The sequence below is a fragment of the Lagenorhynchus albirostris genome, chromosome 1, assembly GCF_949774975.1.
Source record: "Lagenorhynchus albirostris chromosome 1, mLagAlb1.1, whole genome shotgun sequence".
Classification (NCBI taxonomy): domain Eukaryota; kingdom Metazoa; phylum Chordata; class Mammalia; order Artiodactyla; family Delphinidae; genus Lagenorhynchus; species Lagenorhynchus albirostris.
In genome coordinates this window covers 153,726,001-153,738,038 of record NC_083095.1, presented here as the reverse complement: position 1 = coordinate 153,738,038, position 12,038 = coordinate 153,726,001, and the positions used below count along the sequence as shown (strand labels likewise).

General features: G+C 47.9%; 2 protein-coding genes across 5 annotated transcripts in view; one reads left to right on the top strand and one right to left on the bottom strand.

The window, feature by feature from the left end:
* DET1 (DET1 partner of COP1 E3 ubiquitin ligase) overlaps positions 1-9,824 on the top strand; it is a 60,882-nt gene extending 51,058 nt beyond the window's left edge. Inside the window, exon 6 of one of the 3 annotated variants that reach the window (XM_060156212.1) lies at positions 8,595-9,824. In XM_060156212.1, the coding sequence (XP_060012195.1) occupies positions 8,595-8,631 (37 nt within the window). In that variant the 3' untranslated portion in view covers positions 8,632-9,824. Of the gene's footprint in view, positions 1-56; positions 509-8,594 lie in introns of those variants that run through there. The other 2 variants (XM_060156195.1, XM_060156219.1) reach the window with 2 other exon arrangements.
* MRPS11 (mitochondrial ribosomal protein S11) lies at positions 1,622-11,901 on the bottom strand. 2 transcript variants are annotated; one of them, XM_060156256.1, is made up of 6 exons: positions 11,728-11,868; positions 11,467-11,595; positions 6,333-6,431; positions 4,101-4,230; positions 2,785-2,850; positions 1,622-2,019 (listed from the first exon to the last, which is right to left on the bottom strand). In XM_060156256.1, exons 1-6 carry the CDS (start codon positions 11,790-11,792, stop codon positions 1,912-1,914), a joined length of 597 nt encoding a protein of 198 aa, XP_060012239.1. In that variant the 5' UTR covers positions 11,793-11,868; the 3' UTR covers positions 1,622-1,911. The 2 variants fall into 2 exon arrangements, with proteins under 2 accessions (XP_060012239.1, XP_060012247.1); XM_060156264.1 differs by lacking the exon at positions 2,785-2,850 and having other exon boundaries at positions 11,728-11,901.
* Between the last annotated feature and the right edge of the window lie 137 nt (positions 11,902-12,038).

The following is a 12,038-nucleotide window of genomic DNA, read 5'->3' as shown; positions in this document are numbered from 1 at the left end:
GTACCTTCCTTTTCGATGCTCTCTTGGGAATAAAATAACTCTTTCTAAAACCACAGCGTATGGAAGATTTCACTTCTGGAATGATGGAGACCGCTTGTGCTTCCTCTTCTCCACGTGCCCCTCCAGATCCGTTCTGCTGCCTGCGAGGCTGGCCCTCCAGGGACGGCACCACCCTGCTCCCCTGCTCTGGTTCTTGTTGGGCTCAGCTACTGGGCACGTCAGGTAGCCAGAGGCTGGAGCCATCAGTGTGTTTCTGTCCTCTCCCTCTGCGGGCCACGGCTTTGGCAGAGGCCGCATCCCTGTGACTAGAGCGCCGCCAGGTTCTGGGGGCCTGTCCCTCCCCGGCTCCTGCTGGTCCTTGAGTGCTGCAGCCTCTTTATCCTCTGACCCTGCCCACGCCTCTCTAAAGGACTTTCTTTAAGCTTCTCTTTTGAACCGCCTGTTTCTTGCTCTGTTAAACTAATTGCTCCAGGCCCTCTGTCCACCCGAATAAAGGCCAAACCATATCACATCACAGAGCGGTTTCTCACGAGCCCCATGTTTTTTACACAACGTGTTTATATATAGTTTTAAAGTGTAACTCCTTCCGTCGGTGGTTTCGACACAAGAAGCCTCCAGTTGGGTTCCTTTAGTCATTGGTCACAAGTTAACCTTCATAGGTCCTGCTAAGGATGGAAGAGAAGGCAGTAGAGAGACATTTTCCTTCTAAATTCACATTCAGGTCTTGGTCCTTTCCCCTTCTCTAACCTTTGTAATGCAGCGGCTTCCCTACATAAGAGGGCATTTGTGCATTTACTACACGGGGTTCAGGCAAATCGCAATGCTTGGCTGGCTGTGCAGGCGTGGAGCCCCTCGGTGGTCGGCAGGCCCTTCCTGCAGACTCCCCTCCGACAGACATGCACCTTTTCATCTCCTGGTAATGCTCTCACCCTTGGTCCTCTGTCCAAGGAAGAGGGGGGTCTCTCCTGCTGGGTACCCAGAGGCCCCACCTTTGGCTTCTGTGTGGCATCCAGGGACCCCAGCGTCCCGACTGAGCAGTCAGTGCTGCCTGGGAGCCTGCTGTGTCAGCACCACCTGGACTCGCTTTCCTGCACGTCTCAATTTGGGCTCTGCTCTCGCCCATCCCTCCACCTCCCCTAATTTCTAGAGAACCCTGTTTTATACCACTCTACCCTCCCTCCTTTAGGGTCATGCAGTCTGGGGTGTTGGGGTTGCTGACGCCCACGGAGTGTGTATCGCAGCCTTGACTGTGGGGAATCTCTGATGGTTCCAGGACCACTCTCCCGTACTGTTAGGGCTAACTAACTTTAGACACGCCTGCTAACAGTGAAACCTGCTATCATCAGAATACTCCAGAGGTAGGAGGCACAAAGCTCTCAATTTGGGGCCAAATTACAAGTTAGTAAGAAAAGTTGCTAATGAGCTCTGGAACCCTTAGTTAAGGGGCTAAAAAGGAAACATGTGAAACCAAAGAGGAAGGTGCCTGGTACTTAGCGGCCCACATTTACATCTTAATCCTTCCATTGAGGGTCTCACCTCAATTCACAATCTCGTTTTCAGGAGGAAGTGGGGGGTTACTGTTTGCAATGCTGGAAGCAAAAAACCCACAAATTACTACAGATGGTGGAGATATTTTTATTTTTTCAGAGCAGCTGCAGCATTTACTGGTTGGCGTCTGGGCCACAGCTGCTCCTGTAGCTCCCTTCCTGTCCAGGAGAGGCACTTCTGGGCATACTGGTCTCCAGTCGAAAAAACAAGCAAAGGCCATCCCATAAAGAGGCAGAGCTCTCCCTTACTGTCTGAAGGGTCTCTAACAAGCCCTCCCTGGAGAGAGCTCTGACAGTGTGCTTTCCATGACGTCCAGCTGGAGGTGGGACTTGAGGTCAGGTTCAGGTGCAGGTTTCCTGCCCCTCACAGCCTCCGAGCCTTCCTGGGGCGGCAGCCGTTGTGCGGGATGGGGGTGTTGTCTGTGATTGAGATCACTTCCAGGCCCCCCATGGTCAGTCCCTTGATGGCAGACTGGAAAGAGAAGGAATAGCAGGATGGCACAGTCCCAGAAACGATGCCCCAGTGTGTCCAGACAGGGCTCGGAGAGGAACCGGTAGGGGGTGAGGGGGGCGCAGCGTAGGGATGAGAAAGCTCACTGGCTCTGATATCTACAGTCCCAACCTGATGCTCTCACAGAGCTCTCCCTACCAACCCCTTCACCAAGCCCTCAACGTCGCCCACATCTCCAATCCCACCTGCCACATCCCACCTTGCGCTTTACAGTCTAAGAACAAAGACTGTTGTAAATCTCAACGCATCTTAAGCATTATGCTTTTGTAGTTTCCTCTGCCTGGAATGATCCCCCCTCCCCCAATCCTATACGCATACCTGGTTAGTCCCTCGTCATTCTCAAAAAATCAGTAGAGATGTCACCTCTTTGGGGACACTTTCCTGATCACACCCAACAGGCTCCCAGCACCCTGGGCACAAGCTTTACCACTGCACTCACTAGTCTGTACTGAGGGACCCATTTGTGACAGTCCCCCAGGGGCCACCTTTCTGTTCCCAGTGCCTGGCACACAGCAGGCACTCTGTAAGTGTCTGATGAATTGAAACTAAGTGATCAGGGCTTGCTTTGAGAAGCTTAGGAGATTAGAGGCAATGGAAAGAAACTTCAAGCCGTTAGGAGAATCCACTACAGGGTCCACTCTCCCTCCTCTGCTCTCACTCCCGTTTCTCTCACTAACTGAAGAAGCAAGCACACATGCTGGGCTGCGAAGAAGCGAGGTCACTTACCAAGCGCCCTGGCCCCAGGCCTTTAACCACAACTCGGACGTGGGTCACACCCTTCCCCGTAGCTTTCTGGAGAGGAGCAGCAAGTGGTTAGTGCTCTGAGAGAGAAGTGCGACATCCAAACCCCTTGCTACTGCCACCTGGAGCAACAGGGTTATGAGCTCCATGGAACAAGCACCCACACATGTAAACAGGCAGAAGACAGGGAAGGAAGCAAAGAGCAGATGGCCGAGGTGCAGGACAGACACCAGCGGTCAGCTGCGAACTCTTTCCGCCCAGGACAGCACTGCCACCTAGTGGAGACTTCTAAATATTGCTCAGATTTTTCCCAGGTGGATAAAGGCAGAATTTCAGAACATAAGGTGCCCTGGACTCCAAGGCTAAGCCTCAGTACCCTCTTAGAAAGTGTTATCTTATCATTTTAATCTTTAGTTACAGTTAAAATTTTCTTTCTTGTTTATAAAGGCAGTTTACTGCAGAAAATCTGGAAAACACACAGGTCACTCAATCCACCATGCAGAAGCCACCGTTAACACTGACATATTTATTTTAAGTGTATAAACCTGCCCACTGGTGGCCATTTAGTGTGTTTTGATGATCACTGATACATAGCAATCAGTATTTTGGGGCATCGAGCTTTGTCTGAAGGTCAAGGTTTTCCTTCCAGAGATACTCCCGGTTTGGCAGTGAGCCCTGTGTTGTAGCAGACAGTGCCCAGGCTCTGGTCCCAGACCTGGCAGGGTCAGTTCAGAGAACTGGACTGGCTGCATGGCTCTGAGCAAGCCACACACTCTGAATCCCAAATGACTCTTAAAAACATGGGTAATACCAAGGGTATTCTGAGGATTCAAGATAATGAATGTAAAGTGTCTGGCGTATAGTAGATACTGAATAAATACACCAACTGCAGTTCACTGCCACCTTGCTTCTAGAAAGGTCTGCAACAGTTCACGCTCCCTCTGATACTGCAGGAGAGTCCTCACATGCCACACCTTCTCCAGATGGACCATTACCACAACCACACCCCACCCACCGCACTGGTCTTTAAACCCAGGAGGCTTTGGTGAGCCTTCAGCACCTGGCTCCTGCCTCTTCTAGAATGAACCGAGTGTTTCACTTCTACTGAAGCTGAGAGAAAGAGAAAAGAGAAGCGTTTTCACACACCTCTTCAAACCACCCCCCATGTTAGGGTAGCCAACAAGAGTTGGCCAATACTCTTGCTTCTGAAGAGCCACCTCAAGGACAATTTTCCTGCCAGTGATCAGCCATGCAAAAAGTGGAGCCCAGCACAGAGGGAGCCGGAAAGAACACACACTTACCGCCGCGGCAGCTATGCCCGCTGTTTGCGCTGCAATGCCTGTGCCCTTCTTGGCATTCTGAAACCCCTCCGTGCCACAGGAAGCGCGGGCAAGGGGCTGGTGAGCAGCAGAGACTACCTGGATCTGTGTGCTGGGAAAGGAGGGGAGGTGTACAGAATATAATGGCTCTTCAAGGGAGTAAGAGAGCGCTAACCCATGCCCAGACAAGCCCGAGTGTGAAAGAAAAAGACCGTTAGCTGCTTTCAGTCTAAGCTTATCCTGTAGGAGGTGCCAGGAAAGGTCAGAATCAACCCCTAAACCTCATTAAAAACTGACAAGTCATATAATCTAAAGAGAGCCGTTATGCATGGAAGGTTTGGGCTCTGCCCCCTAAATTCATGTTGAAATTCTAACCCCTAATGTGAAGGTATTGGGGGGTGGGGCCATTGGGAGATGATTAGGTCATGAGGGTGAAGCCCTTATAAACTGGATTAGTGCCTTATAAAAGGGACCCCAGAGAGCTCCCTTGCCTCTTCCAGCATGTGAGGACACAACAAGAAGCCAGCCATCTGCAACTTGGAAGAGCTGTCACTAGAACCCGATCCTGCTGGCACACTGATCTCTGACTTCCAGCCTCAGAACTGTGAGAAATAAATGCCGTTTAAGCCACCCAGTTTGTGGTATTTTGTTATAGTGGCCTGAGCTGACTAACAGAAGCTCCATAATCTGAGGGTGCTAAGTGTCATCCAGAGGAAAGGTGGCATATTTTCCTCCTAGTATCTTCCCTGTAGCCAGTGTTTAATTAGATTCAGGGTCCTTTCTGGCTTCTTCTTTTTTTTTTCCTAAGAAATTAGATTTTCACATCAGGTAATTTTTAATGACTTTTCATTGGTAAAGTTTCAAATATACACAAAAGTGGATAGAATAATGTCTGAACTCCCATGGATTCACCATTCAGCTTCAACAATTACTAACTCATATCCAATTTGGTTTCACCTATAAACCCTGTTTCTACACCCCTCTATCCCCTAACTAATGGATTATTTTGAAGCAAATCTTAGACCCATCATTTCATCTGTAAATATTTCAGTATATATCTCTAAAAGATAAGGACTCTTTAACAAGTTAAATTAAAATTAAGAATAACTTCAAGAAATCCTTAGATATGCTTTCCATTTCCCTCTTGATCACTGCCCAGTTTCCTGGTCTGAAGAGCTCCCTGAGAACTCACCACAGAGGGAAGTAGAGAGTGGTTATGGGGAGACCTGCTGGAGCTGGCCCTGGGCTCAGGCCACCAGCTGTTGGCCTGGCTACGGCTGCCATTTCCCTACCACGGCTTCTTGGGTTTTCTACACTGAACAGAGTAGAAATAGACAAGAGAATGGCTTGTCCCTGAGACAACCTCAATAGAAATCTACAGAGTGGGCCACAGACCCTTAAAAAAGCAAACGAACAAAGAGAGCTTACCTATGTCCTTAGCAACCGGAGAAGAGAGGAAAATCCAGGGGCTCTCATTCTGAGCTTACCAGATGAAAGCTGAAATGCATCCTATGGCACCTCGCCTGTGCTCACCCTCTAGCCCTGACTACCAACAGTCTCTTGTATTGTTCTCTAAATTGCTTCATAGGCGACTGCTGACCAAATACCAATCCCATCTCCAAGTGGGGGCTAGTGTGCAAAGATGTTACTGATGTCAGCAAGGTTTCTGTTGCCAACACACAGTTGGGAACTTACCCAGCACTGTCTGAAAGCCACACAGAACGCTAGTCTTCCAACCTTGTGCAGCCCTACAAAGGCAGAGGTCGGTGCACAGTGGCCCAAAGCGAGTACTTTAAAGCGACCCTTATTTGGTGGTTTCCATTTTGCTTAGTTAGGAAATCATATATTCTGAAATAATTTCTCTCATTTATTAATCACCCATCCCCAGTACTAACACTTAACAAATACTTTCACAGAGGGACTTTCTGGCCCTAAAATATACTCTTCTCCAACTCTTGAGCAGAACCAGGAAATACAATTCCCAAGGACAGCAATGAAATCTTATGAATGGGATATGCCTAACCTAGTTCACATTTTCATGAAATCTGAATAAACTATATAAAGAGAGAGGTGGTCTCCCCAAACCAGGAGGGAGCCTGGGGGAACCTCTGCATCAGCATCTGCGTGCAGAACGTGGCAGCCTGACTTGTCCGCTCCCTCTGAAGGGGAAAGAAGCCCACTCTAGCCCTACCAGGTGCTCCCTTCCCTGCTTACTTGTTGTACGATGCTTTGATGTGTGCGATTGGGATCTCCTCAAATTTCTTTCCTGCCCACCTCAGAGAACTCTCTTGTCCTGGAATTGGAGGGTAAATGCTGCAATTAGAAGAAAAATTTTAGGTAAAGTTGTCTTGATTTTTTTTTAATTAAAAAAAAATTACAAGGTTTAAAAAAAGCCAACAGTACAAACTCATAATAAGAAACAGCAGCTCTCTGCCTCAACCTGCTCCTGAGGTCACTGCCCCCAACCCTTCTGGCGCTGCTGCCACATCTGTGAACACGGTGCTTCAGCAGCCATTTCCTGAGTTGCTGACTCTAGACACAGCTAGTGACTTTCTGCTGGGAGGAAAGAGAATTTAATCCATGCTCCCCATCCTCCCCTGTTCCTTCTAGTGTAATCACATCACTCTCCAGTCCTCTATAAGCTACTCTTTCTGCATTAAAAAAAGTAAAGTCGAATCTCTATTTCTTGTTTTATCAACCACAGATATCTTGACTATATTATTGTTTGTACAAACAATATGATTTTTCATATCATATTGCTAAGACAAAATTATCTTAATAAAAAAAGACAAAATTATCTTAATAATACTTATAAAAATCATTATTATTAAAAAAAAATCCCTGGAATAGAGGTCAGCAAACTTTTTCTGTAAAGGGCCAGATAGTAAATATTTTAGGTTTTGCTGGCCGTAAAGTTTCTGTTGCAACTACTCAACTTTGCCACTGTGGTGCAAAAACAGCTACAGACAACAGTAAGTTAATAGGTGTGACTACTGTCCAATAAGAAACAGGAAACTGGCCAGATCTAGGTAGGGGCCCACTTGCCAACCCCTATCCTAGACCAGCGGTTGTCATGCTGGCTGAACAGCAGGATCACGTGATTCTGATGCTTACATTCCACCCCAGACTTCTGGATGGGGCCTGAGAATCCATTTCTGAAGTAGCCCAAGTGAGTCAGAATGTGAACTCAGGGTTTAGCACACTGGCCTAGACATCATGTTGAGTTCAAGACCCCTCTCTATCTCAGTCCGATCTGTCCTCTGGCTGTCTCTCGGTCAGGACTTCATTTTCACGTGGAGAAACTGAGTACAAATAGGGGAACAGGGTTAACAAGGGAAGCCAGGCCTTGGGTCAAGGGGCTCTACCTTGGTCCAGAGCTCTGCTCACCACCTGCGCTTTTTTTAATTCTAGACTCGAGCAAACCTGCTGCTGCACCCTGCTTACACGTACAGATCAGATCAGTGTTTGTATCCCCTCAGCCACCTGAACTACAACGGGTTCTGATTTAGAGAATGCACTGTTAGCTGAGCATTATCCTCCTGACTGGCTTCCCTAGAGAGATTTAAAAAAAACAAAACAGTAACACAGTGGTATTCAAGAGTTACAAGTGTATTCTTTCCTGCTTGGCCTGATCTTAGAGATGATTTAGCATCTCAGCAGGTTGCCAGCTTATCAGCCTACACTGAGATGGAATGTGGACGAGGCTCTGAGATGACATTAATATTTAAAACATTATCATTTCCCCATTGATAATTTCCCCTATTGACTTGTGGGTCAAAAACTTAAGCCTTCTAAAGTCTGAACATACCAGCATAATGCCTTTTATATAGGGCAAGATTTTTGAACTTGGAAGGATTTGGAGCTTGAACCATTTAACTGAAGGCACAGACAAGATCAAGCTTTTAAGCCTCCCAGGTCCAATGTACAAACGAACAAGTAGTTCACCCCAAGGCTGCCCAGAAACAGGAAAGACAAAGCTTTCTGCCGCTGTTCTGCTGCCTCTTCATACCCATCCTCAAACCAGGCCCGCACACACGGCATCTCTTGCAAATGGCTGACGAGGATTGAAAATAGCCTGCACAGTTGGGTAGAGAAAAATACACAGTAGTGCAGTAGTACCTACTGTCTCTCTCTCTCTCTCTATCACAGTTTCTTGACCTCAGTACTACTGACATTTTGGGCAAGAGAATTTTCTGAAGGGGGGCTGTCCTGCACACTGTGGGGTATTTAGCAACATCCCTGGCCTCTACCCAACTAGACATTGTTCCTCAAGTTGTGACAACCAAAAATGTCTTCAAACATCGCTAAAAGTCCCCTTGGAGGCACAGCCGCCCCAGGCTGAGAACCGCTGCTTTACTTTAATGACTTCTAACATCCAGTGGGCCCTCACTGCTGGCAATCATACAGCACATCCACAGTTCAATTACCCTTTCACTGTCCTGGATGACTATTTTGTACCTTCTTTTGTCCCCTCAGACCTCCAACTCCTTCCTGCTTCCTCACTGCCCGCTGATGACCTTCACAGAGAAATAGAAGCAATCAGAAGTTCTTCCAGTTCCCACTACCAAACATCTGTGCCCACAATCTCTGCCTTCTCTCCTCTTATGATGCTCCACTTGTGTGTTAGCCCCTCAAGGACAGCAGTCCGGCATCCTCATTCTTTCCCCTCTCTACTGCATCATTCCCATCAGCAAAACATGTGGTCATTTCCCCAACCTAAAAACAAACAAAAACCTCTTGATCCTAAAGCCTCCTTTAGCACCTGCCCATTTCTATATTCCCGCTCAAAGAAATGACCATACCTGCTGTTTCTTCCTGTCTTCTATTCTCCTTGAACCCACGCCACTGAGACCTTAGCCCCTCATACCTCCACCGAAAATGCTCTAGTCAAGGTCACCGACCAACTCACAATGTTAAGTCCAATGAGCAATTCTGTCGTCAGTCTATGGACCTATCATATCAGTAGCATTTGATATAGCTAATCTCTCTGCCCTTCAACCACATTAAAAAAAAAACCACAAAACCCTCCAGGTTTTCTTAGTACTTCTCTGGAGATTTCTTCTTTTTCTTTTGCTGATTTTTCCTCATCTCCCAAATCTCTAAATGCCAGAGGCTCCAGGGTGCTGTCCTTGGACCTCTTCTTCTCTTTGTTTATCCTTTCTCTCTTGATCTTGTATCTTATGGTTTTAAATATCATCTAGGGACTTCCCTGGTGGTCCAGTGGTTAGGACTCGGTGCTCTCACTGCCAGGGGGCCCTGGGTTTGATCCCTGGTCGGGGAACTAAAATCCCATAAGCCTCATGGCAAAAAAAAAAACCCCAAAATCATCTATATGATGAGTCTTCCAAATGTATACCTCTAGCCCAGATCTGTCCCCTGAACTCCATTTCTTTCTTTTTTCTTTTTTTTTTTGCGGTATGTTGGCCTCTCACTGTTGTGGCCTCTCCCATTGCGGAGCACAAGCTCTGGACACGCAGGCTCAGCGGCCATGGCTCATGGGCCCAGCCGCTCCGCGGCATGTGGGATCCTGCCGGACTGGGGCATGAACCTGTGTCCCCTGCATCGGCAGGCGGACTCTCAACCACTGCGCCACCAGGGAAGCCCTGAACTCCATTTCTAATAGTCAATATTGTATCTCCACTTGGATGTTAACGAAGCATCTCAAACTTAACCACCCAAATCCAAGCTCCTGCAGTCTCCCCTGTCTTAATGACAACTCTATCTTTCCAGCTCTTTAGGCCAAAAATTTTAGAGTGCTCCTTCAGTCCTCTCCTTTTCTTACGTCTTACATTAACAAACCCTGTTGGTCATCTTCTAAATGTATCAGTCTGACCATTTATACTACCTCCACAGCTGCTACTCTGGTCCAGGCCAGCATCATTTCTTACCTAGATTACTTCAGTAGTTTTCTGGCTGCTTAGGAGACTTCTCCCATCTTCCACCCTCGCTTCCCTACAGTTCAATATCAACACAGTAGCCAAAGGGACCCTTTAAGATGTAAGCAGGATCATGTCAATCGTCTGTTCAGAATTCTCCAGTGACTTCCCACTTCACTCAGAGAATAAGCTGAAGTCCTCACGATGGCCCACAAGGCCGACAGGATGTAGCCCTGCGTGCCTGTTACACCCCTTTGCCCTCTTGCCCCCACGTCCTGTTTTTACTCATCACTCCACGTTGGCCTTCTTGCTGCTGCTCTCAAACACTGGACACACTCCTACAATCTGTCGTATTTGTTTTTTTTGTTTTCTATATACTGTCCCCTATCCACTCAAATTTAACTTCTACGGGGACAGGGACTTTTGTGTGTTTGGTCACCAATGCATACCCAACACCTTGAACAGTGCCTGACATTGCTGAGTGACTATAAAAGAATCTGGGCTTAAATTCCTTTGGCAGCTCCCCACTGCCTACAGTGGGGACTGCGTAAAAGCCCCAGTGTTACAGATAAGACCCTCAGCATTCGCATTCCTTCTCACCCTGCTGGCCTCATCTGCCATCACACATACACCTGAATACACTGCATTCTTTCACAATGCATGCGTTACACAGACTGTTAGTTTGCCTAAAACGACTTTTCATCTTTTCCAGCTGAACTCCCATTCAATTCAGTTCTGAGCTTCACATTATTTTCTTGGCACTCTTGCCTGATTTCCTCTGGAGTCAGACACTCACTCTTTCATACTTCAAAGCAACCATCTCTTACCTCCAATATACCACTGGTCAGATTATGGTGAAAACATTTGTATGTCTGTCTTCCCTGGTAGACTGTGAACTACTTGTGGGAAGGAATGATCTTCTGCATTTGTATCCCCAGCACCTAGCACGGTGCCTGGCACCAAGCAGGTTCTTAGAAAAGGTTTGTTAAATATAGTGAAGTATAAGTAGCACAAAGAGGTAGTGGCACTGTGGAAAGCAAGTTACCAAGTCGCTGGGGCTAAGCACAGAAACCACCCTGGACCTTAGACCAACTCAAAAAAGTGCATAATAACATACACCCTAGTGTAGCCACCCATCTCCGCCCGCTTTTGTGTCCGAGACCCAGGGAAGGCTGTTAGTCTGACGTGATCCCAGAGGGAAACAAAAGTGATATTTACTATACAACTTCGACGTTCACTCATTCATTCATCAAATGTTCATGAGCATTCATTTTGTGCCAAAGCTCATCTCATTTGATCCTCACAACCTCTTCCGGCGTTATCTCCACTTTCAGACGAAAAAGCTGTGGCTCAAAGATTAATCTGCATAAGGTCCCGCAGATGGCAAGTGACAAAGAGTTGGGAATTCACTGGTTCTCTGACTCTGGAGAGTGGTGCCAGACTCCGGAGGGCTGGACCTAAGTGGCCCTCACCTGAAGCTGCTGCGCCTCGGAGCTGGCGCTGGAGCCTTCGCCTTCTCAACTTCCGGCTTGGCCGCTGCGTCTTGCATCTGCTGGGCGCTAGTGTGGATGGTGGGGGCCGGCACTCCGGCCACGGCGACCCTGTGGAGAAGGAAAGCTCGGTGAGGTCCAGGCCTAACCGAGTCCTAACTGGAGTCCAAGTGTCTCATGGGACACGGGCAGGAGCGAATTCCCGCGGGTGGCAGTAGGCTCGGAGGGGATAATCATTCTTACCTGGTCGTCGGTGGCCAAGCCCATAACCGCAACAGCCAAAACCCCGCGTTTTTTACAACCTGCATGACTTGAGTTGACCCCACTCAGCTCCCGTCCGCGGCGATCGCGGAGCTTGGCGGGGCTGGAGCGGAGCCAGCACCACGAGCGCTTGTGGGGGGGTGCAGAGGAAAAGTCACCTGATTCCTTTCTATAACGTACATTAAAGATTTTTATTACCACTTAAATGCTCCATAATAACTATCGTTGAGAGTGGCAACTGGGAATCCTCCCCCCTTTTCCTAATTTTCTAACATGAGATCTTCGCCCACCCC

Excerpts from the sequence above, each read along its gene's own strand:
- MRPS11 (XM_060156256.1), bottom strand. The coding sequence starts at position 11,792 with ATGCAGGTTGTAAAAAACGCGGGGTTTTGGCTGTTGCGGTTATGGGCT. Across the intron at positions 6,432-11,466 it reads CCGAGGCGCAGCAGCTTCAG|CATTTACCCTCCAATTCCAG; the intron begins GTGAGGGCCACT and ends TTCTAATTGCAG. Across the intron at positions 2,851-4,100 it reads CGGGCATAGCTGCCGCGGCG|AAAGCTACGGGGAAGGGTGT; the intron begins GTAAGTGTGTGT and ends GCTCCTCTCCAG.